Source organism: Pseudophryne corroboree, chromosome 9, assembly GCF_028390025.1.
Source record: "Pseudophryne corroboree isolate aPseCor3 chromosome 9, aPseCor3.hap2, whole genome shotgun sequence".
Lineage (NCBI taxonomy): Eukaryota > Metazoa > Chordata > Amphibia > Anura > Myobatrachidae > Pseudophryne > Pseudophryne corroboree.
The window spans coordinates 40,541,885-40,568,329 of NC_086452.1; the positions used below are offsets into that span (position 1 = coordinate 40,541,885).

The 26,445-nt window shown below is 43.4% G+C and overlaps 1 protein-coding gene across 7 annotated transcripts in view; it reads right to left on the reverse strand.

Annotated features, from left to right (window-relative positions):
• The window catches only part of PATJ (PATJ crumbs cell polarity complex component), a 446,647-nt gene that overhangs the window by 201,047 nt on the left and 219,155 nt on the right, over positions 1-26,445 (reverse strand). For all 7 annotated transcript variants that reach the window (XM_063939224.1, XM_063939227.1, XM_063939228.1 and 4 more), the window contains 6 exons: positions 22,486-22,590; positions 20,549-20,851; positions 16,854-16,953; positions 16,321-16,459; positions 1,985-2,056; positions 1,709-1,886 (listed from right to left, as the gene is read on the reverse strand). In XM_063939224.1, coding sequence (XP_063795294.1) covers positions 1,709-1,886; positions 1,985-2,056; positions 16,321-16,459; positions 16,854-16,953; positions 20,549-20,851; positions 22,486-22,590 — 897 coding nt within the window. The remainder of the gene's footprint in view (positions 1-1,708; positions 1,887-1,984; positions 2,057-16,320; positions 16,460-16,853; positions 16,954-20,548; positions 20,852-22,485; positions 22,591-26,445) is intronic.

Below are 26,445 nucleotides of genomic sequence, written 5' to 3' on the forward strand. Positions count from 1 at the left end.
ACGAAGGACTCACCTGATCACCTTTCAACCTGTTAAATGTCTCAACTGACGCACAATAGTTAATACGTACATTTTAACAAACAGTCTCTAGCCAGACACTAGATGATTAAACGCCATTGTTATGTTAGGTGCTATCTGAATGAAGTTTGTATATTCCCCATATTCTTATGGTGTCCTCCCACAATCCAAAAATATACTGTTAGGTTAATTGGGCTCCAGACTAAATTGCCCCTATTGTTCCTGCTCATGTGGTAGGGGAGTTAGATGATACGCTCCACAGAGGTAAGGGACAGGGGTGAATGATTGAACATTGCACACGCTGTGTAATATCGCAATACGAGTAAAGGATAATCATTTTATACACACCCCTGCAATAATTATTTTAAATACACTTTTGAAGTAGGTAGACGACGATGATACAGCAAGAACTGCCTTTAGTGCACAGAGTAAGATAAACTGTACAAATGGTTAAGACTGAAAAATATGGACACGTACAGCGACAAATCTGTACAAACTTAGAAATTAGGGAAGTTCGTAACTATACAGAACCTTGGAACCCCCACTAGGTGACCTGCACAGTGGAACAAGATGGAAAGGTGACGTCACCAAGACGGGAGGAAGATGTACACAATGGTTCCACACAATATTATACCCCTTTCAGACATAGGACCCGGGAATTTCCCTTCTTCAGACCCGGGATTTTTACCCCTGAAAAATCCCGGGTTTTTGCTGGGACCCCGTTACACACTAAACCTGAGACCTGGGAAATTCCCGGGTCGACCCCTTTCAGACATAAGCCTGGTCTGTCCTGGCAGCTAGTTCAGACCAGGCTACTATCATGTCACATGTCTTATACACACACACACAGACACAGACGTCACACTTGTACATTTACACACAAGTCTTACACATACACGTCACACTCAAAGACACACATACATGCAATACACACACACGCCAAATTCATATACACACACACACACACACACACTCTCTCTCTCACTCCAACAGGTGTACTCTCTGTTTTGTGGCTGCGCTGGCTGCTTAAACTACTCAGAACGAACTACAGCAGCCGGCGCAGGCCCCTCTTTACTCCGGCCTCCACCAGCCAGCCCTGCCAATCAGGTGCAACCTGGGATCAAATTCCCGGGTCGCACCTTTCAAACCTAAGCCGGGTTGTCTTCTCGGAACTTGAGTCCTGGGAAAATCCCTGGTCAATTGCAGAGTCGGCAACCCGGGAACATGTTCCTGGGTTGGGACCTTTCACACATGCCAAATTCCCAGGATGATGCGCGTTTATGTGTAAAATCACGGGAATTTGGAGCATGTCTGAAAGGGGTATTAATCACATTATGCATTTACAGTAAATGCAAGTTTTGCACATTGCAACCTAGGAATTTGGCCTCACGTTTCCACACTCACACTGAATACTCTGCATACTGCATATTGCAAATACAGTACAAAAAGGCAAAAGCTGGACTCTAATGGGGAAATTCAATTAGAAGCTAGGCCGCGATGTGCTGTCCCAGAAAAGCATACCGCCAGCAGCAATTGCTGGTTTTTCCTCGCACCCCATTGAGGTTCAGTGTACCCTAATAGACAAATAAAAGTACAGCTAAAAACATTGAGAGATATTTACATCTCCAAATAACCACATCTCTAATTCAATTGGTCCATATGACTGTATTTGATATTATATACTACTTACTTCTAGAATTTTATCTCCGGTCTTCAAAGCGTTGGTTTTCCCGGCGGGACTGTCTTCCAGAACCTGCTTAATAAAAATCCCTTTCAGCTCCTCTCCATTTTTGAGGCGTTTAATAACGGTTTGTCCACCAACGATACTAATTCCCAGGGAAACCTGAGGCTCCCTCCAAATTTCCACCCTGAAAGGAGATCAGAAAATAGGAGACGGTTGGACAACAGTAATGTGACTGTTGGAAGCAGCTAAAGACAGGGACGCACACGGATAAATATTACATACACACGGGGGGTGCTCCAGTGACTGAACGTCGGGGTCTCCTCTCCTTCCCCTTCTTCCCGCTCAGGCAGGTCACTAGATAGAGTAAAAGCGAGAGATGTAATACAGAATACAAGAGAGCGGAGCATCTTACTGCAAGTGCCGTTCCTACCACGCAAGTGTCTGTACCGCCACAGCAAACTAATCCTGGGGCAAAGATGGAAAAATAGAAAGTACTGGCTCCACAAGAACATTTTAAAGAGGTCACTAATTGACTTATGTCACTAAAGTAAAAAATATACAGCTAAACTGAATGAACCGATATATACAGTCAATTCTCTTTATCAGTAACTGTAAAACACAAATGCTACAGAACGAGGGGGTACTTACAAGGCAGACATCCTCCCTTTTGTGCTGTTCACTATAGCAGAGCTATGGGCAGTATATTACAGGAGAAGGAGGACAAAAAATGCTCCAGACGCACTGCAACTGTGTAAGCCAGAGGTTCCCAAACTCCGCCGTTACAGAACGGGTTTTAAGGATATCCATGTTTAAGCACAAGGTGACTTAATTAGTACCTCAGACAATTTGATTTAACCATCTGAATTCAAGCATAGATGTCGGTAAAACCTGGACTGTAATGGCGGAGTTTGGAAAGCTCAGGTGTAAGAAACATTAAAAACTCACAGTACAGGCAACATTCTGAACCATTACAAGGAATTAACGCAGTGCCTTTAGAGTTAAAAAAAAGGTTCTAATTTCCAAAATACTAACAGGAAGCAAAATGACAACATTTTCTGAAATACTAAACGTGGCAAAAAATTTTTTTTTAATAAAAATCAGCGTCTATGCTAAAAAAATTGACTTGATATACAGTGTCATAGCTTTTACACTTAATGAGACCACGGCCAATATATTATTAAAGGTGTATACACACGGTGAGATTCTGGCTAACCCCGATTCTCACTGTGCGATAGGGGCTAGGTCGGTATCGCAAGCATATAATAACTGTGCTTGCGATACTGGCTATGTCCGATTTTGGCTAAGTGTCAATTTTGACTATCTTTTATACGAGATAGTCAAAATTGACTTGCCTGCACAGTCTATTTTTGCATGCGATGCCGACATTGCGGGACCGCGCATCGGCATCGCAATCTGTGTACACACGGTGCAATATGCACTAACTTTCCTTAAGATTTTGACAAGATAGTCAAAATCGTAAGGAAAGTTAAGTGCATATCGCACTGTGTGTACACACCTTGTGACACACATGAGCTAGAATGTATCATACTATCTAGGGTGAGCCAACAATCACTGATATACATTCAAGGCAGACAGCACCACCTAGAGGAGACTGAAGAGGCAACAATTACAACTTAATGTGCAGCTGTTTTTTTCTTCTGTACTCTTGCTGTAAATGGAGCGCCCTCATTGTAAAGTAGGTAGCAAATGACTTGTATATTAATTTTATTAAAGGAAATGGTTTATCATGTATATCATCATTAGTTCAACGTCAATGAATCAGTTTAGAAACAAAAATAACCACATTACACTTAAATATTGCTTCAATATTATAAGGGCATATAGTAAATGCACCCTCACTATGTGCATAATTAGGGGTAGTTTAAAACTACGACCTATTGTGGGTGGTCCTGAAGCCACAGATCTGATGCTACAAACTGTTTTAAGTAGAGATGAGCGGGTTCGGTTCTCAGAGAACTGAACCGTACCGAACTTCACCACCCGAGCCCGGATCCGAGTCAGGCTCGGGTTTTCCCGCCTTACTCAAAAACCAGAACGAGGCAAAACGTCATCATCCTTCTCACGGGTTTTGAATTCCATATAAGGAGCCACACGTCGCCGCCATTTTCACTCCGGCACTGGAGAGTGTAGAGAGAGGACGTGTCTCCGTCCTCTCAGTGTCCGTGTCTTGTGCTGCAACTGTCCAGTCACAGTGGTTGTGTCCTCTGCTGCCATATGTCCAGTGCTGCTGTATAAGTCCAGTCCAGTGGTGCTGTGTTGTGCTGCATCAGTCCAGTCACAGTGGTTGTGTCCTCTGCTGCCATATGTCCAGTGCTGCTGTATAAGTCCAGTCCAGTGGTGCTGTGTTGTGCTGCATCAGTTCACTAGTGGTATATTGTGCTGCATCAGTCCAGTCACAGTGGTGGTGTCCTCTGCTGCCATATGTCCAGTGCTGCTGTATAAGTCCAGTCCAGTGGTGCTGTGTTGTGCTGCATCAGTTCACTAGTGGTATATTGTGCTGCATCAGTCCAGTCACAGTGGTGGTGTCCTCTGCTGTCAAATGTCCAGTGCTGCTGTATAAGTCCAGTCCATTGCAGTGGTGCTGTGTTGTCCTGCATCAGTCCAGTGGTGGTGTCCCCGTGCTGCTGTATAAGTCCAGTAATACTGCCGTATAAATCCAGTGATTCTGCCGTATAAATCCAGTGATCCTGCCGTATATGTCCATTGATACTGCCGTATATATCCAGCGGTACTGCCGTATATATCCAGCAGTACTGGCGTATAAGTCCAATGATCCTGCCGTACATGTTCAGTGATCCTGCAGCATAATTCCACAGTGATCCTGCCGTATAAGTACAGCGGTACTGCCGTAAAAGTCCAGCGGTACTGCCGTAAAAGTCCAGCGGTACTGCCGTAAAAGTCCAGCGGTACTGCCGTAAAAGTCCAGCGGTACTGCCGTAAAAGTCCAGCGGTACTGCCGTAAAAGTCCAGCGGTACTGCCGTAAAAGTCCAGTGGCACTAGCATATAAATCCAGTGATCCTGCCGTATACTGTAATTACAGTGGTACTGGAGTATAAATCCAGTCCAGGGATACTGCCGTATATGTCCAGTGGCACTAGCATATAAATCCAGTGATCCTGCCGTATACTGTAATTACAGTGGTACTGGAGTATAAATCCAGTCCAGGGATACTGCCGTATATGTCCAGCGGTACGGTCGTATAATTCCAGTGGTACTGGCATATAAGTCCAGTGATCCTGCCTTATAATTACAGTGGTACTGGCGTATAAGTCCAGTCCAATGATACTGCCGTATAAATCCAGTGATCCTGCCATATATGTCCAGTGGTACTGCTATATATATATATATATATATATATATATATATATATATATATATATATATATATATATATATATATATAAGATAAAGTTTCCCCAGGGAGCTAGTGATATTCTTTGGTATATCAAGAGTTTTCACTTATAATGAAAAATCATGAGAAAAACTTATTTATTTAATAAAATACAGTAAAATAAGCTATATCACAATATGTCCAAAGTGACAATCAACAAAGTTTCGTACAAATATTTGTGTTGGTAACAATTCATTTCAGTCACATATCAACATGATGATTGATCTTCCTTGAAGAAATGACAAAAACCGCTGTCTTATATATATGTGTGTGTGTGTGTGTGTGTGTGTGTGTGTGTGTGTGTGTGTGTGTGTGTGTGTATATATATATATATATATATATATATATATATGTGTGTGTATGTGTTTATATATATATATATATATATATATATATATATACACATACATACACATACCCTGTTGCATAGCAGATTACTGAGGCCATAACAACTATGCTGGTGCTAGACGTGCGTCCGGTATCCGCCATTAGAGCAGTGGGACTGCAGTGCCACTCCTAGATGGGCCAGGTGTTTGTGCCGCACACTTGTGTTGCTTAGCTTAGTCATACAGCTACCTTATTGCCCTCTTTTACTTCTTGGCATCATGTGCTGTTTGGGGCCTTTTTTTTTTTATATCTGCCCGCCTGTCTGACACTGCAGTGCCACTCCTAGATGGGCCAATTGTTTGTGTCGCTTAGCTTAGTCATACAGCTACCTCATTGCACCTATTTTTCTTCTTTGCATGATGTGCTGTTTGGGGCCTAGTTTTTTTTTAAAGTGCCATCCTGTCTGCCACTGCAGTGCCACTCCTAGATGGGCCAGGTGTTTGTGCCGCACACTTGTGTCGCTTAGCTTAGTCATACAGCAACCTCGGTGCACCTCTTTTTCATCTTTGCATCATGTGCTGTTTGGGGCATGTTTTTTTAAAGTGCCATCCTGTCTGACACTGCCGTATGAGTCCAGGGGTACTGCTGTATAAGTCTACCAATTGCAGAATTTTTTAAAAATGACAGGGGCATGCAGGAGATGCGGTCAGTGGACTGAAAAAAAGAGGATTTTGGTACTTACCGATAAATCAATTTCTCTGAATCCTCTAGGGGACACTGAAGTCCTATACAGTAGGGGTGTGAAGCCTGCAACCGGAGGTGTGGCACAATCTAAAATTAACATTGTCTGCACAGCCGGCTCCTCCCCCTTCACATCCCTCCTCCCTCAGTTTTAAAAATTTGACTGAGAGAATAGGACATGACACTATAGCACATGGCGAGGAACCGAACCGTACAACATATCAAACAGCATCCAAGAACTCTTAACCGAATAACTAATGCTGTTTGCACGAACCGTTTAAACAAGAACTTTGAACACAGCAGGTTGACAGCACCGAGGCGGGCGTCCAGTGTCCCCTAGAGGATTCAGAGGAATGGATTTATCGGTAAGTACCAAAATCCTCTTTTCTCTTTCATCCACTAGGGGACACTGGAGTCCTATACAGTAGGGGACGTCCCAAAGTTATCCCCCAGGGAGGGAGTGCTGTCGGTGGCCTGCAAAACTAAACGTCCGAACTTAGAGTCTCCGGACGCAAAAGTATCAAACTTGTAAAATTTAGCGAACGTGTGGGCTGAAGACTACGTCGCCGCTCTGCAAAGTTGAGTAGTGGAAGCACCCCTGGCAGCCGCCCACGAGGCACCCACTGATCGGGTAGTATGAGCACCCATCTGAACCGGAACCTGTTTGCCACAGGAAATATAAGCTTGCCGAATGGCAAGTCTAATCCATCTAGACAAAGACTGCTTAGATGCTGACCAACCCTTCTTTGGCCCATCATAAAGAACAAACAAATGGTCCGACTTTCTGAAGGACGACGTAACCTGTACGTATACCCGTATACGTCCTCATCTGTGAGACCCTGGAAAGATGGGGCCACTATTGGCTGGTTTACGTGAAACCACGAAACCACCTTCGGAAGGAAGTCTGCTCTTGTACGGAGTTCCGTCCTATCCTAACTAAAAAAGGACTCTTACAGGATAAGGCTCCCAACTCAGAAACCCGCCTAGCCGAAGCCAAGGCAAGTAATAACGTGACCTTCCAAGATAGATATTTCAGGTCTGTTCTCGTCAACGGCTCAAAAGTCGGTGATTTCAAATATTCTAACACCAAATTTAAGTCCCATGGTGCAGTGGGAGGACGAAAAGGGGGTTGAATCCTCAGAACCCCCTGTAAAAAGGTTTGAATCTCGGGCAAGGATGCTAACCGCTGTTGAAAAAGGATGGAGAGAGACGAAATCTGAACCTTCAGAGAGCCCAGTCTGAGCCCTCCATCTAAACCTGCCTGAAGGAAAAGTAGAAGTCGAGATAAGTGGAAGTTCGTTGAATTCCATCCCCGTTCCTGACACCAAGCCATGTACCGTCTCTAAATCCTTTAGTCGTGCCTGGCTGTGACTGGCTTCCTAGCGGCAATCATTGTAGGAATGGCTGTTCGTGGTATCCCTCCGTTTCTTAAGATCCGGGTTTCAATAGCCACGCCGTCAAACGCAGCCTGTTCAGGTCGGGGTGTAGGAACGGTCCCTGAGATAGCAGGTCCTCTCTCTGAGGTAACCTCCAAGGATCTTCCGCAAGTAACCCCCGCAGGTCTGAGTACCAACTCCTGCGGGGCCAATCTGGTGCAATTAGAATTGCCCACACTCGTTCCCGCTTCACCCTTTTCAGAACCCTAGGTATGAGTGGGAATGGTGGAAATATGTAAACCCTCCTGTAACACCAAGGAAGCGTTAATGCGTCCACTCCTTCTGCTGCTGGATCTCGAGTCCTTGACACATATCTGGGCAGCTGATGGTTTTGCCGAGACGCCATTAGGTCCACCTGAGGCAGACCCCATCTTCTCACAACCATGTCGAAAATCCGTGGATGTAGGCACCACTCTCCCGGATGCATGTCCTGGCGACTGAGGTAATCTGCTTCCCAGTTCTCCACACCTGGAATGAACACTGCCGAGAGGATGATGTTTTGTCTTTCTGCCCACAACAAGATCTTTGTGGCTTTCTTTAACGCCATCCTGCTCTTTGTTCCTCCTTGACGGTTTATGTAAGCCGTCGTCGTAACATTGTCCGACTGAATCCTGAAGTGTTGATTCATGACTAGGTCTTCTGCTAAGAGAAGCGCATTGTAAACTGCTCTTAGTTCGAGGATATTTATGGGTAGTTTGCTCTCCTGTAACGTCCACCGTCCCTGAAACTGATGGTCCTCTAGGACGGCTCCCCAACCTCTGAGACTGGCGTCCGCTGTCAGGATCCTCCAATCCCAAATGCCGAATCTCTTCCCGGCTGCAAGGTTCTTGTGTAACGACCACCATATCAAGGAGACCCGTACTTGCGGTTGAAGTCGGATTCTCAGATGGAGAAGCCAGTGCGAGCCTGCTCCCTGATCAATGAGGTTTATTTGGAATGGTCGGGAATGAAGTCTGCCGTACTGGAGAGCTTCGAACGACGCCACCATCTTCCCGAGAAGTTGCACACAGAGGTGCAGAGAAACAGTTTGCGTCCTCAGTACCTGAGCCACTAATCTCTGTAGGTCCTGGACCTTGTTCTCTGGTAGGAACACACGTAATAGTACCGTGTCCAAGATGAGACCGAGGAATTGAATCCGTTGAGTCGGTATGAGGTTGGACTTTTGGAAATTGACAATCCATCCATGTTGAATTAGAAATTGATGGGATGTCTGAACATCCTTGAGCAGTCGATTCTGAGATGGTGCCTTGATCAGTAAATCGTCCAGATAAGGTATAATCGTGACCCCCAACAGTCTCAGATTGCCATGATCTTCGTGAAGATTCTTGGGGCTGAAGATAGACCGAAAGGCAAGGCCCAGAATTGGTAGTGATCCGCCACCAGTGCGAACCTTAAGTAAGCCTGGTGAGGAGTCCAGATTGGAATATGCAGATATGCATCTTTTATGTCCATGGATACCATGAACTCGCCCTGTTCTAAGCCTGCAATGACCGATTGGATTGATTCCATCTTGAATTTGTAGATCCTTAAAAACTGGTTGAAAACTTTTAAATTGAGTATTGATCTGACCGTCCCGTCTGGCTTTGGCACGACAAAAAGATTGGAATAGAACCCCGTTTCTCTCTGAGAATCGGGAACCGGAATAATGACCTCTGCCTGTAGCAATTTTAGAATTGCTGCCCGTAGTGCCCTTGCTTTTTGAGGGCACTGAGGCAATCCTGTTGTAAAAAACTGACTGTGAGGCCTCTGTTGAAATTCCAGTTTGTATCCCTGAGAGATTAAATTGTTCACCCAAAGTTCTGGTGAGGTTTTGGCCCAGATGTCCTGAAAACCTTCCAGACGGCCGCCCACCAAGGGTGACCCCAGGTGAGCTGGGAGGCCGTCATGCCACGGTCTTGTCAGCAGGTTTATCCTGCTTTCTGGTTGCTACCTGTGAGCGGCCTCTACCTCTGCCCCCACGTGCTTGTGTACCGAAACCCCTTCTTCGGGCTCGAAAGGACTGATCTAAATTAAGTAAACGCTGGTCCCGAATAACCTCTCCTAGTTTGTGGAGAGGTTCTCGTATAAGGAGTAGGCAGAAAAGTGGACTTCCCCGCTGTAGCCTGCGAAATCCACTTGTCCAACTCTGGTCCGAACAGCATTTCACCCCCAAAGGGGATTGATTCTACCGCCTTCTTGGTGTCAGAGTCTCCTTGCCATTCTTTGAGCCATAAAATCCTTCTAGCCGATAGGGCCGATGCAGATATGCGCGATGCTATTCTGCTAATATCCTTAGAAGCTTGACACAAGTATGAAGCAGATTCTCGAATGTGTTCCGCCAGTTGGGTAATCTCTTCTAAGCTATTTTCCTCCTCAATAGCTTGTACAATACACCCAGACCATGCACCCATGGCCTTGTCCAAGCACAGACGATCGCAGGTCTCTGCGCTGCACCAGCTGCTACAAAAATTGACTTTAACGCTGTGTCAACTTTACGGTCTGACGCATCCTTTAAAGTAGTTACGTTAGGAATTGGTAAGATGGTCTTCTTTGACAACCTTCCTAGGGAAGCATCCATTACCGGCGGAGTCTCCCACTTGTCCATTACACCCTTAGGTAGGGGATAAGTTACCTGAAACTGTTTCGGAAATTGAAAGCGTTTGTCAGGTTGTTTCCAAGCCTCATCCGAGATTGGAGGGATTTAGGAATGGGAAACACTGCTGAACGCGGCTTTTGGGATTTGAACAAATCGAAATCTTCCGGCTCCCGTATTTCCTCTTCCTTAAAGCTTAGGATCTCCTTAACCGCGTCAATTAAGGAGTCCAGACCTGAGATTGCAGAGTCCTCTTCTGGAAAATCGGCGTCTAGGTTAGGTTCAATTAACTCACCTTCCTCCGTATCAAGAAGAAAACCCTCTTCCTCCTCTGATTCTGGTATAATAGGAAGAGTTCTTTTAACAACTTTGCGCACACTCGTTTCTGCGTGTGCGGGCGGCGTTAACTTGATGAGAAATTCCTCCATCGTCTTTGAGAATCTCGCAGCCCATTCCGATTGCTGCTTGCGCGATTCTGCCATTTCCTTGGAGATTCTATTAGCAAGGTTGTCTTCCCATGCCCTAGCCAGAGCACTGCTCCCAGGTGGAGCGTCATTGTCTAAGCAGGAGTCGCACACCCCGGAGCTGCCAACCCGCGTGCTCTTCTTGTTACATTTCGTACAAACATAACAGGTCTTGGAGGTCTTGGTTGCCTTAGACATGTTGTTTTTAAACCCTTTACCAGGGTATCACGCAGCGCTTTCACCCTTTAAACTAGGAAGAGAAAGACTGGGAGATGACGGAAGCGAAGGTATTGGATCCGGCTGGAATTACCTGTCTGTTATATAAAACGATCAGGTCAAAATATTTTTACATAAAAAGATTAAATAAAAATAAAATAAAAAAATATAACACCAGCCGACTCGCAACCCTCACACCCCAACTGTTAAATCAGCTACGATGTTAGAGTTGGTATCCGCTTGCTTCCGTGTATTTTCTTCAGGATCTTTGAAACCGAATTCCTTTGAAAATATAATCAGTAATTAGTTTTCAGGAGATCCTCAGAGAACGTAATATATATATTTTATATCAGCAGGGGGAGCTATTAGCATAATGAATCTCTCTTCTAATCACTAATATATATTTCACCAGTAGGGGGAGCTTGATATAATTAGCGTTGAAGTGAGATTGGCGCCTGTCTGGGATATTAAAATGGCCGCCACTGAAGGAAAAAGATTTACCTCATGCGTTATGTCCCAGCTAAACAGCGCTGTCTCCCCCACTTGTATTTCTTAACGGAGTTCTGATCTCCGTTATACAGGTCCCCACTGCCGCTGGCTGTGCGCTCCTACTGCCGCTGGCTGTGCGCTCCCACTGCCCGTCACCCCCTGCACGCGGCTGAGGGAGTCTCCTCAGCTGCGCGGCACAGATCTTTGTCACTGTCGCGTCTTTTCCCTGACGGCCGGCGCGCGCCGGGACCGCTCTTACCGGGTCCCGTAGCGGCGCCTCTCAGTGATCACGGACCATTAGCGGAGTCTGCGCTGCTGATAGGGGAGACTGTCTGCCGCCTGTGTGAGAGACTTTGCGCTGTCTCCCTGCTGTTGGCCGCGCCGGATGCTGGATGGAGCGGTTCTCCCTATCTAAGCAACTACAGCTACTCTTGTACTTTTTAAGAAAGCCTATAGGAAAATAATAATAATAAAAAAATAAAAAATAAACTAACACTACTTGGGCCCTTGTAACATGTTACTCACGTTGCCCAAATCGATGAGGATCTCCTGTGGAGAGATGCAGGTCCCTTCAATAGGGATCTTTGTCTCTTCCAATATTAAGTAGCCTTGTCTCCCTTTTATTAGGTGGACGCAGCACACTTTTTAGAGTTTTAGTCAGGAGCTCTGTGCTCCCACGTGCTGTACCTCCAGCACAATTTTTCAAACTGAGGTAGGAGGGATGTGAAGGGGGAGGAGCCGGCTGTGCAGACAATGCTAATTTTAGATTGTGCCACACCTCCGATTGCAGGCTTCACACCCCTACTGTATAGAACTCCAGTGTCCCCTAGTGGATGAAAGAGCAATTGCGGGCCACTTTCGGCATTCAGCCACTGCATGCCACTACTAGATGGGCCAGGTGGTAGTGTCGTTTAGCTTAGTCATACAGCAACCTCGGTGCACTTCTTTTTCTTCTTTGCATCATGTGCTGTTTGGGGACTAGTTTTTTAAAGTGCCATACTCTCTGACACTGCAGTGCCACTCCTAGATGGGCCAATTGTTTGTGTCGCTTAGTCAATCATACAGCTACTTCATTGCACCTCTTTTACATCTTTACATATCTGCCCTCCTGTCTGACACTGCAGTGCCACTCCTAGATGGGCCAGGTGTTTGTGCCGCACACTTGTGTCGCTTAGCTTAATCATACAGCCACCTCGGTGCAACCTTTTGGCCTAAAAACAATATTGTGAGGTGTGAGGTGTTCAGAATAGACTGGAAATTAATGTTATTGAGGTTAATAATACCGTAGGATCAAAATTACCCCAAATTCTGTGATTTTAGCCGTTTTTATGTGTTTTTTTTTTTTTTAATAATCCAGATCCAAAACCAAAACATGAAAGGGTGGTTTTGGCAAAACCGATTCAGATACAAAACACGAGCGGGGAATTGGAACCAAAACACGAAAAGTGCCCGCCGCACATCTCTAGTTTTAATCCTGGGCACCGCTTATATAACACCATAGTAACTAATACTATCCTTGTGTATCTTTCCTCATAGATTGTAAGCTTGCGAGCAGGACCTCACTACCTCTACGTCTGTCTGTTATTACCCAGTTTGTCTTATTATTGTTGTTTCCAATTGTAAAGTGCAACGGAATATGCTGCGCTATATAAGAAACTGTAAGTAAATAAATAATATTTTTATTTTTTTTACCTTCGTCGGAACACACACTAAGCCTCATTCCTCCGGTATTTGCAACACGCGCTATCACATGATCTGTTACCAGTTACTGCCCGAATGCAAACTACAGTTACAGACCATTATTGTGGTGTCCTTCCATCAGACTCATAGGCAATATGGTGAGGAATTTATAAGACCGCTTCACGAGATTGCACTGATTAATTTGATATGTGACACTTGTACATCTGCATGCAAAGGAGTGGGAATCTGTATACGAAATGCTACAATGCAACGACCGTGGCGGTCTTTCACAACGAGTTCCATTGTGTGTGTATACAAACTCAGACAGATATACAAGTGCCGCCTATCAAGTTAATGAAAGCAGTCTCGGGAGGTGGTTTGCCACATCCAGGTGCGATAAGTTATATGCAGCTCTTTTATCACAAACATGCCTTTCAATGGTCCAATTATGGCTGGACTGTCACAATACGCGGATACCCACAAAGGGTTGGGGCTACAGAGAAGGGGTGTGGCTATTGTGTATTAGGGTGGGATTTTGGTGAATAAGAGGCGACTTTTCTACAGATTGCTTTGTCCAGTTTTCTCCTGGCTTAATGTTAGGAAGTAGGCCATAAGGTAAGCTGTATTTATGGTAGGAACACCCTGCAAAAGTTCTGCTATCGATGGTTGATGGAATTTTACCTATCGTTGGAAAACCATTGACGCCTGAACCATGAATGGTTTGTGGCCATGCATGCATAAATCTCTGAAACTGGTGGTAAAACCACCAACTATGGCCAGCGAACCATCAATGATCAACGGCCAACATATATTTTTGGCACTTACAAAAACCCAATGGGAATTCTGATATCTATATCATAAGGCTCTTGTGTTATTATTTATGGTGTCTCTTTCTGGGGAATATTTTAATACCAGCTCCTAACTGTCATTTTTCCAACACAGTCTATAAAATGACCATTAGAAGTGGATTGGCTGATACGCTCTCTGAGGATTGATACACCTCCCCATCTGTGTGATAGAGCATTACACAATTCACGTTCCTGCCTGAGGCCTAAGCTGGTGCAGCCCTGATTATCTTCATCAGACCACTGTCTCCTGGATCCTAGTGAGATAGCTACAAACAGGGTAAAGGAAAATAAAGGGCTTACACAGGGAACTCAGGGGGTTATTCAGAGTTGATCGCACGTAGCAACTTTTTGCTGCTCGTGCGATCAACTAGACGCTGCCTATGGGGGAGTGTATTATAGCATAGCTGGGCTGCGATCGCTTGTGCAGCCCTGCTATGCTAAAAAAGTTTTGTGCAGAACAAGACCAGCCCTGCAGTTACTTACCCTGTGCGATGGATCCAGCGATGAAGGTTCTGGAATTGACGTCCGACAACCGCCCTCCAAACGCTTGGACACACCTGCGTTCGGATCTCCACACCCGGAAAACGGTGAGTATCCGCCCCGGAACGCCTCCCCGCTGTCAATCTTCTTGCGATCGAGCTAGTGATCACTTTCTTCTTTCTTCCGTTCGTTGCTCGGCGACGGCTGTCGCCGGGCAATGACGCACGTGCGCATTGCGGGCGCCGCACATGCACATTTCCTACCCGCTCACACCACATGCGATGAATCGCTGCGTGCGAACGGGTCAGAATGACCCCCTCAGTCCGCTACTAAACTGCACTAGAAAAAACACATCTTGTTTCTCACTATTGTCAGCAACACTTAAATGTCCTCTACAGCATATTACATATATGTATATATATATTATATATACAACGACCGGTGGAACCTCCATATCTGTCTCTGTCATTTATCCAGCAACCCAATTCATCTAATTTAGGGGACTCCCACACATCAAGAAGAACTGAGCCCCTTCAATGCCATGCGGATGAGGAGCAGCTGGGTACAGGATGGAAAGGGGGGTTTTACAGCAGGACAAAGAAGACGGGGGGTGGCCCAGCACGTCGGGAACTCTCTGTATGCCCCAGGGCATGTGACCATGCCTCCTTCTCTTGTGCACGTGGTCCGGAATACAGAACCCCCCCTCCAAAAAAAAAACAGGTCATTTATGTACCTGCCAATGATATTGCAAATATTCTGTCACTAGGCCACGCCTTCAGGCTAATGAGTGGAGAGAGAGGATTATCCCAAAAGAGGCAGTACAGCAGCATGAGGATTTACTGTAAACATAAATATAGGGAAGAGAACACAACCAATGGCACCTCTCCTGAATGGAGAGATCAGCAAGCAGATTAGACTAGAACCAATGGAAAAAGTTCAATAACATTCTTCTGCTTCATCTTACCAATTGTTCCAGTGTACATTAGACAAATGAAGGGTTTCAGTCCATTAAAATAGTTATTCTACTTAGACTGTTTTGGTTAAATGGACAACAGCTCGTTCATTCTAAGCTCAGTGGCTTGTCGTACACTTTCATGCTCACCGGAAGCCTGTAAGCACGTCTACTTGTGTCAGTCAGAGTCTTGAGATGCCCTCCTGATTAGGACATAACAAAATAAAATAAAACTCTACCCAAAGGAGATGAGGACATAAAACTCGATTGGCAAAAAGACGTTAATAGCACCACACGATATCCTTCTGAAACCAAATTTATCATTCCATTACCAACTCAGAAGTAGCGAGCTCATTATATCGTAATAAAATTATACGCCTTCTGAAATGATGTTAACGAAAACACAATAACGTTTTATATGCCATCCTTACAAAAGCCAAATAGATCAAGCCTCGCAAACCTTCCCGCTCTGTTGCCTCCTCTAGATCGTCAAATGATTGATCCGACTTGAACAGAAACTGCATAAACACACCGGCACGTCCGAATTTTTATACCCAATTTTTAAACTGAAAATATGCCAAGTTTCATTTCAGTCAAAAAAAAAAAAGCAATAAAAAGCCTTTAGCCCTGTTTTTATTAACGGATGAGGGGAGACAAGGCTGCAGTTACAGAAACGGGCTCTTAATGACTGATGTAAGGTTCTGTACTATAGTACTGGATACTCTGCACTGAAATTTGGCTTTTTTGATTAGTCTGCAAAAATGCTTCTCAGTCAATGGCTGACCGGTCCTTGAAAACGCTGCAAAACATTTTCTATAGTTTGGTTGACAGCTGTAATATTAAAGTGTGTTTCAATGTTTTTGTTTGGATGACCCGTCAAGTCTGGGCCACCTCCGTCACCTGTAGCTGACACAGAAAAAAGCTTCAGGTAGATAAACTGCAGAAAGAACGGATGACCTCAGTCCTACTTCATACGGTACTGTTATGTCTAACCACTTACAGGGATGACTGTCTCTGAGCGCGTTGAGCCACGGAGCTTGCAATCGTGCTGGTATCTTTCCTCTGCGTGTAGTTCTTATCTATGGCAATTTCATCTGGGTCGAAGATGATCGTGGGCTCCTTGAGGGTAGAGATTACACCTGACAAAACAGACCATCATTACTGTATCATAAGACGCCGCTATTGCGCTAAATCTGTAGCAACCAAATAAGATTGTGTTTATCAGTCCGAATTAGTGTGAACCTATATATGTGAGCTGTGTTTTGAATAAATATTAAGGGGAGTATTTATCAAAGCTTGGGGAGAGATAAAATTGTGAGGTATAAAGTACCAACCAATCAGCTCCTAGCTGTCATTTTTCAAACACTGGCTGGTACTTTCTCTCTCCTAGAGCTTTAATAAATACTCCCCTAAATAATTTAGCTAAGGTTTACATATATGTTAGTGTTCATTATATTGTAACTATCACAAGAGGAGGAGTATATCACATGGGGAGTGTAAACATTCATTCCGTAACATTTGTCAGATACTAACTGTGATCCACATCTATGGGGATGTCCTCTGGGCTACGAAGCGGAGCATCATATGTGTCCACATCTAAGGGGGATAAGAAGCCCGCATTCTGTGTTCCGTACTGTAAGCAAGAGGAGAAAAACGGTTAGAAATTGATATATAAATATTATACAGTATTTAAGTCTCTCAGCGCCACATTTGAAATATGTGTTGTGTTTATACTGTAATAGATACTAATATATATATATATATATATATATATATACACATACACACACACACATACATATAATATATATATATATATATATATATATATATATATATATATATATATATATATATATATATATATATATATATATATACACATACACATATACACACACATATACGGTCTGATCCGGCACTCAGTATAAATAGGGTCTCATGAAGTTACTTGCTCTGGTGCCTTCCCTGGGTCTGTGACCCTGTAATAGCTTGCAAATGAATGGGCGGCACTCTCCAGGCGTCCTTTATTTCTATGTTACGTTTCGGGCTCTCGCCCGTCGTCAGGGACAATCATACACAATATGACATACAAAATTACAAACATTTATACCCTATCTAACATGTGCACAAATTGCTAAACTCACTCACCTGATCCACGCCGCTCGGTGCAGACGGGATCCAGTGACGTCAGTTGCCTGCGCGCGGACCCGGCTGCACCGAGCGGCGTGGAGCAGGTGAGTGAGTTTAGCAATTTGTGCACATGTTAGATAGGGTATAAATGTTTGTAATTTTGTATGTCATATTGTGTATGATTGTCCCTGACGACGGGCGAGAGCCCGAAACGTAACGTAGGAATAAAGGACGCTATGGAAATTTGAAAAAGCCTGGAGAGTGCCGCCCATTCATTTGCAAGATATATATATATATATATATATATATATATATATATATATATACACATATACACACACACACACACATTTGTGATACTAGGACACACGGCACATTCTACCAGACGGTTGAATGCTAGTGATACCACCTATTGAATATGTATCACACGCATGTTTTTAGAATTTATCAGGCATTATCGGTCACGAGATTAATACTGTGCGACTCATTTGATTGATGTGAGTATCCAAGAGAAATCGTATCCACCACTTTAATTGTTGATGGTAACTACTGAAATGAGAGAGACCCCTGATGAAGTCTCTGTATGGGACGAAACGCGTTGGTTTATCTGTCTTGTTGTGAAATGACCTCCAATGTACAGTTCTAGAAGGAGGAGTTCGTGAAAGAAATATCTGTACACTTGTTCCTATTTGGACCCCCACTGGATATTGATAGGGGGTAAAATGACCAAAGAACTTTTACACCATTACGGACACTGATGCTTTTTACGGATTTTAATAAATATGTGTATTGGAACCCACTGATTGTTTTTTATGAGTCTTCATATTTTGTTATGAAGACTCATATCAATATATAGTTTGATTGAAATAGGGGTGTTATAACAACCCTTAGACGCCAATTTCACTATTGCTATAAATATATATATATGTGTGTTTTTTTTTTCTTTTTTGTATATCTATATTATATATAATCGGGGGCACTTGCAGGGGTTCCCTGGCTTGGTGGTACAAAACTAATTAAAATTATTTATGGTCAATGTGCACAACGACGCCAGTGCTTGTGGCTTCCAAATCATAATGCTGGCAAACAGAAGCGAATCCGGTCCCTCACCACAAAATTGAACCTAAGGATGACGTAAAACTAATAAAGACAATTGACTTCATTTAATATTTTATTATTCTGAATTCCTCAATAAGAAACTTTTGACCTAGGGGTGCCGTGGAAAAAAAAAAAAAAATTACTATACTCTAGGGCACCATGATTAAAAAAATAAGACTTACAGTATAATGTCATCTTTGTATTAGTCTAGTCATTTTTAAAGTAATAGTTGTATTATTCATATTAATCATTTTTTGTGTGTAAGTGCCAACACACATATATACACGCACACACACACACACACACACACACACACACAGAAGGACTGTCGTTTAATAAATCCATAACTCCTGCCTAATGAATTGCAGCATCTTTTGATCAAACAAAACAATTAATCTTTTTTAGGATTTTCTCAAGTGACGTTAAATCTTTCGAGCACTTTATTTATAGTCACAAAAAAGGTAACTAAAGAAAACAAAGAACCTACCGTATTACACTTCAGACGTAACATAAAATATGCATGCATTTAGGAGTCACCCTACTTAGCTGCAAAGGGGGTGAGTTGCCGTCCGAATGGCGTAGAAACGCCGGCAACGACACTGCAACTTGCCCCATTCACTCCCTGTACTCGTGTATTTCTGTACAAAGTCCTTTGGGGCTGCGAACAAATATCCACGAGTCTGGAGGTACCGTAAGCACTTTCTCGCGCCGCCACTGAACTTGCAGCTAATCGGATTGAGCCCTTAGAATGTAGAAAGATTCGCCGGCTCAGCAAGCGTCAATGATCGTCGTATGACGCCAATTCAAGACCCACAAACTTTCGCTAAAAAAATTCTGACCTCACGGAGTGAAAACATATTTAAATACACCTGTATTCACTCTCTTACGTGCAGGTGACTAGGTTCAGTATGAAATACCAGTGGTCGCGATACCAGCGGTCACATGACCGACCGCGGCATTGCAGCACTGAAAATTCCGACATCGGAGGGGTAAGAAATTTTACCCTCCTCTACCACTCGAAAGGTGGCGGCTAGGGCTTACCACCACGCCAGTGTCTAACCAGAACTCAGATACTTACCTTCGGGATGTCGGCTGTCGTTGTTCCGGCGACAGACCGGGATGCCAAACGCATCCTGACACACAGACTCACATATAATTATTCTCACATAAGTGATGATAATATATGAATAAACTTTTCTGTCAAATAATAAGTGGAGAAAGAGTATTTTGCTGCTAAATGGGATGGTGTGGATCTCCTCACGTTGCTGATCATTAGGAAAATGTGTATTATAGCCTACCCATAATGTAAGTTACAGATATTAGAAGTCATCTTGGATTTCCGTGACCCCTATAAAAAGCAGCCTTGTACATTTGCAACGTGACAGAACTCATCGGTGACTTCTAATATCCGCATAAAACCAGGGAGTACATTACTCCACTTAGAGTGGTGCAATTACCTGCAATGTAATAAGTACTATTCATCTATCTATCTTCCGTCAACCCCTGTGGAAAATACTGCTCAAACTACATCTCGGAGTAGACGTAAAAACTGCTAGAACTTTTAAATTAATTAAATACAGGTCAATAAAATGTGCGACAGACGTATTGCATGATCAATAACTACATTTAGAGGATGACAGGTACCTCATAAATATTCACAAACCGTTTGTCGAATAACTTTTTTTTTTCTTTTTTTGCGTTCAATCAAATGGTGATTTGCGAAAGCTTGGAAACACTTACAAGCTTGCAATTTCGTGAATCAATGAATAACTCTGTGGCCACTTTTACTTTTTTTTATTTTTTTTACCCCTGAGCTAGACCTAACAACTAATCTGATCATGGGAGGAAAAAAAAGAGAGAGAATGGCTGAGACAGGGTCTAGAGTGATAAATCAGGCAGGGAGAAAAGAGGAGCATTATCTGGACCAGACGATCGCCTAATCAGTTAAACTCCATGTTTCTAAATGATTATTTCACTTATTGCTGGTGAATACGTACTGCTGCCTCGTCTAGCCACGGCTGAGTGTAAGCCGGGCCCTGTGCGGAGGGAGGTGGGGTCCCATTATAATGCAGAATGTACAGATCATTGTGCGGATGAGAAACTTCGTCTTCAGTGTACTCATCATCCACAAGCATCTCCCTTTCTTCTATAAATCCCTCTATTTCGTGCATTTCCCACGACTCTTGTAAAGCGTCTTCATTATTGGGCTGTATATTAAGGGCTCTTCCCATTGCTAACGATGGCTCGTCAACAAGTTCCTCTTGTCCTTCTTCGATGAATGGCTCCTCTTTGTATTTATCCTAAAACAAAAAACACACAGAGTCAAACGCTAAAAGGCAAAGCGTCATATATAATGTGTAGGGTTACGTGGATAAATCAATACAGATGCCATCTGGTGCCAGTCTATCTTTTAACTCGAGGGGACTTTATCTTGCCAGCCAGGCATCACAGTGTGCACAATGATTTAAAGGGCAGCATTTGGCAGACACATCGGAATCCCAGTCACAATCAGACAAGTCGACTTTTTAATACGTGTAATGAATGCCATATCCTGGTTATCCACGTTGATTTGTATGGATTTATGAGGATAAATAAACTCTGTATCTGAAATAGGCATGATGTAAATACAAATATCGCACTGTATGTCTGAATTTTGGCAAGCGATAGCTTTTACTGGCGAGGAGCCCCTGATTATTTCATTTCAGGTCATAGAACCGTCACACGTGGAACCTTGCCATCGCGGAAGGCTTTAAAATAGGTCCAGGGGTTGAGGTTACTTACACCTAGTCACTGTCGACCAATAGTGGTCGACCTAGTTACTGTCGACCCAACGAACCACACTCAATGGGACCGATGAACTAACCGTTGTCGAAGGAGTTGTGTAAATGGGGTCTGATCCAGGTTGGACTTGATATTTGGTGGAAAAGGGGTACAATAGTTACCTAGTACATTCGTTTTCTATGCTATGGCCAGCAAAATACTGCACACATTGGGCATATAAATTTGCAGTTATTCCTGTATTTGTTCTTCATCACACTATCTCCCTGCTGCTGATTTTACAGCATAGGAGAACACTTGATAACTAAATCATCCATTACATATTCCTGTATACAGCATGCAGGAAATTAGTGAGGCACACCTCGATACCAGAACACCAGGTGCAGCTCAGTTAGTGGCAACTGGAGATCACCAGAATGGAGAGAATGAAGCAAAATAATACTGTGGCATGTTTTTTATTTACAGTCAAGTCTATCATTTATTTGTTTTAAATACTGACGCTTCGGTGAGAGGACCTTCCTTTATGATGTATGCGCCGGTGCCAATAAAATAGACCACAAACTGCAAAAAAGACTAGCGTGCCACATTTTGTTTTAATGCAATTCTCTAACTATGGTGGATTGCAGCAGACCAATTAAGAAAACAAAGCGAGGGATATCTGTGCACGGTTACTGCAGACACAATAAGGAAAACTCCATTTATCAGCATCAGTGACATATGCCGTTCCAGAAACGGCACATCGCGTCCACCGCCATGGCCAGATAGATGGGCGTAGGGAAACGGGCGATGTCTGAATTACTGTAAGTAGCTGCTATGTCTGCAGCCGGGCATCGTAGCCGCACATTGCACAGAACTGACTTTCCCCCAATGAAACTAACAGAGAAATTCCATATTAGGGGGGTATTTATCAAACCATGGAAAGAGAGAGTGAAGATAGATAAATCACTAACCAATCAGCTCCCGGCATTTTTCAAATATAGCCTGTAAATTGAGAGTTAGACTCTGATTGGTCAGTGCTTTATCTCTCTATGCTTTGATAAAAAAAAAAAAAAAAAATCAAAGAGGAGGAAAAAACCTCAACAATGTATTTTGGGACAATGATTCCAGACCACTACAATGCAGAGGACACAATGTACATATGCAAATTTCTAATTACATGGTAATAGCCAGTTTGTGGTGATGAATCATCTCCTGCTTTGTCCACGTCAGCGTCAGATTCACCCATGTGTGGAATAAATACATGTTCTCCTTTTATTTCATTCTGAGGGTAGAGAGAAAACACAGGTATACAAATACACAGTTGTATTACCAGTACAATGAATAGGTCTGATCACAGGCTTTATACCCACATATTAACGGGTGGTAAAAGGCTCACAGGGAGTCAGAACATGGAACATGAGCCGCCCCTAGATAAGGCTTCAACATTACATTATCTGTTTAGGGATACATTTTTTTCTAAGATTCCGTCACCATTATCCGGCTAATGATGTCATTTTCCAAATATAGGTAGAATAAAATTGAATTAAATAAACTTTGGACATTGCTTGGTAATTTTGTGCAAAGCCGAACAAAGGCATTTTTGGGCAAATTAAACAGATATGGGCTTTTTTTGGAGAATGCAAGTGAGCAGCAGAACACAACGGCTGTATGCAGTCTGGCCAGCAGATGGCAGCAAAACACTGATGGGGTCACTGGTCGATCAGATTTGTTCATGTGCATTAATTAAGGTCTATAGTTGGGGGGGGGGGGATAATTTAGTAGAAAAATTCACAAATTGGATAACAAAAACACAGCGCGTTGGCACGCTAGGATGCTCCGTAGGCGTTATTTGTATATATATAGGGGTATATTCAATTGAAGTCGAAAGCAGCTGTCTGTCGAAAAGACGGCAGTTTTTTTTAAGGTCGAATCGTGATTCGACCTATTTAATATATCCCAAAATTTTTCGACTTGTCGAAAAGCACGTGGATCGGTGGAATAGCTGCCGATCCACGTGCTTGTGTCAAAAACGGGGCCAAAACCTGTCGACCATCTCAGTCCGACATAAAAAAATGTCGGACTGAGATGTGGGACCCAGAGGAGGAGAGGGGGGGAGTCGCGGGGAGACGGGGGACAGCCGCAGGCATACAGGGGAGATCAGCGCTACAGCACAGCGCTGCAGCAGGATGTCACACAGCCGCGCCGCTCACGGCAGCGTCCACCCGGCTCCAGCAAGTGAGGTCACGCTTGCTGGAGCCGGGTTGACACTGCCGTGAGGTCGGGCGGCTGTGTGACATCCTCCTGCAGCGCTACTGTAGCGCTGATCTCCTCCATCTGCCGGCGGCTGTCCCCGCTGGTCTCCCCGCGGCTGGCTCCCCCCACCCCCCCCCCCCTCCTCTGGGTCCCTCATCTCAATTCAACTTGAAAAAGTCGAATTGACATGAGATTTGAATAGGGGTTGTCGGATCCATTCCGACAAATGCACGTCGGAATGGATCCAACGCTAATTGAATATACCCCATAGACTAAAGCCACTGGGGATCTCATACAAGCAAGAATAATGAACAAGGACATCATAATGGACCTTAACACTGAAACTTTATTTAATTGAATAAATAGACCACAGGTGGGGGGGGGGGGGGGGGGGGGGAACGACAATAACTCAGAGGTTCCCAAACTTTTTTTTTAATCACGGCACCCCTAGAAAAAAAAAAAAAGTATTTTTTTTTAAATAAATTTGGGGTGAAAAATTAAATTAAATTGTGCCTTCCTGTCACCCTTACATAACTCCCAACATGACCCATTCCAGGAGGAACAAAGGTGCAGATGTATTAACCTGGAGAGGGCATAAGGAAGTGATAAACCAGTGATATGTGCAAGGTGATAAAGGCACCATCCAATCAGATCCTAACTGTTAATTAACATACTGTATTGGAGCCGATTGGTTGGTGCGTTTATCACCTTGCATTTATCATTGGTTTATCACTTCCCTATGCCATCTCCAGGTTAATACATCTGCCCCATTATGCTCTGTTCCTGGAATTCTCTCTTATTTTAGGATTACCATCATCCGTGTTTTCTTATCAATGAATTAGTTCAACACAGGTGATGGCAATCCTAAATTAAGAGAGAAGTGCAGGAACAGAGCATTTTGTCCCTCCTGGAATGGGGAGGTGTGTCCTTAGGGTCAGTTATGTTGTGGTTGTCAGTTGTGCTTCTCATTGGCCACGTCTTATGATGGTCAGCCAGTAGCACTGGTTTTGCCTATCACTTTGACCATAAATGATTTGATTTAGTCCTGGACCACAAGTCTGAGGCATCCCTGCAGTGGTGCCTAGGCACAGAGTTTGGGAACCACTGCAATTATTTCTGGGAGCAGAGTATGTTACCCATTCATTGTAGGACTACTGAAAAGACAACAAAGAGAAAGTAAAAACTGTACAGTGACAGGGTACAGTATGATGAACACATTTGGTTGGATTGAGGCCCCCAAAACTCCTTTAGACACCAGCCACCAAGCAAATGCCCATCTTTCTGCCCCATCAGTCTATGTATCTGGTTCCCATATGCAAGCGGTTTCTCCTCAACTGAATTCTTTCTACACAATTCTAAAAAGTGTATAACATCCTCCCGTATCATCTGCCCGTCTGCCGTTAACTGCCCTTGTAGACTTGGGTCTTTAGCATCGATACACATTATCTGTGGTGCAGTCATCTGGACAGTCCACTCCTAATGGTCTTGTAATGCGGTGGACCGGCTACAAGCAAATCATAATACAGAAAAGAAACGGGTATGACTGCCGACAATCGCATCATTAGGATGGTTCTCAAAAGGAAACTGAGGTGAAACAAGTTAGGAGGGCACGGAAAACAAAAAAAAAGTGGTGGAGACCAGCCATATCCAAGAACACAGCTGGATTAGCCACTTTGGATCCATCTCTCCATACAACATAAGAAGACCATTTAAGGCATCCAATACCCGCAAGATTGCGACCCAACAATGCACTACATAACCATGACCTCTCCGAGGCATGAGGGAAAAAGGTCATTGGTTCCTAGTAAACAGACTGCATTCTCATTACTGGGGTAGAACCACACAAAATGGCCGCCCCAGCCATTTATAAATGGTTCCTATGGGGACATTTTTGTATCATGCATGTTCTGTGAGCTCTGGAAACTGTATATATAAGCTATCTACTCTTCTGCAATGTTCTGTGATACAAAAACCAGATATAAGCCGGGGACACACTAAGCAATAAATTGCCCGATATATCGTTCCGGCGCATGTCGGAATGATATAATTCATATCACTCAGCGTGCATACTCAATTGTGTGTTCCCGGCCGATGTTAATGGAGTCGTCCATCTGATGTGTTGCATGTCAGATGGGCCGAATCCACAGACGTTGGCATGCATATAAACGCAGGATGTGCCGATATATCACAGACTTACGATATATCGAGCAGTGTGTACAGCCAGCTAGAAATATTGGTACATTATTCGTGCAGTCTGTACGCAGACTAAAGCCTGTTATATTTGCACTGGGACGTGTGATGTTACAGTCAAGCCACTGACTTACTTTTGTTTTTTTGTTGCAAAGGTTTTACCCTAAATTTGTTTGGTCCAAGGATAAATAAAAGTTACAATTCATTAATCACCATGCTCGACTTGCCTATCTTTGTAACTTTTTAATTTCTTAATTAAACAGGAAATTCACACAGATTATAATCACTAAAGATATGCACGTAAGCATGCACCAACCTTAGGCATCACACTTTTATTAAAGGCCATGCATTTATCATGCATGTATATAGGATTTAGGATGCAAACTATTGTTAACATTCATGCGTAAAATTTAGGTTTAGAAATGTAAATGCCATAGGTTTAGAAATTAATTTAGTAAAATCCCACCAATGCAAAAAGCAGCGTAAATTAATTATTAAAGAAAAAAAAAAAAAAAGACTGCACCTTTTACTTATATTCCATACATCCAGTCCATCATATTAAGTATTTGGCTTTCAGCATTTTATTAGATTACAATTGATAAAGATAGCCAAATGTTTTAGATTTAAGAAATTTTCAGATTTGGAGTTATAAAAAAAAGGATACAGTAAAAGTGACTTAAAATTTCAGCCCTTG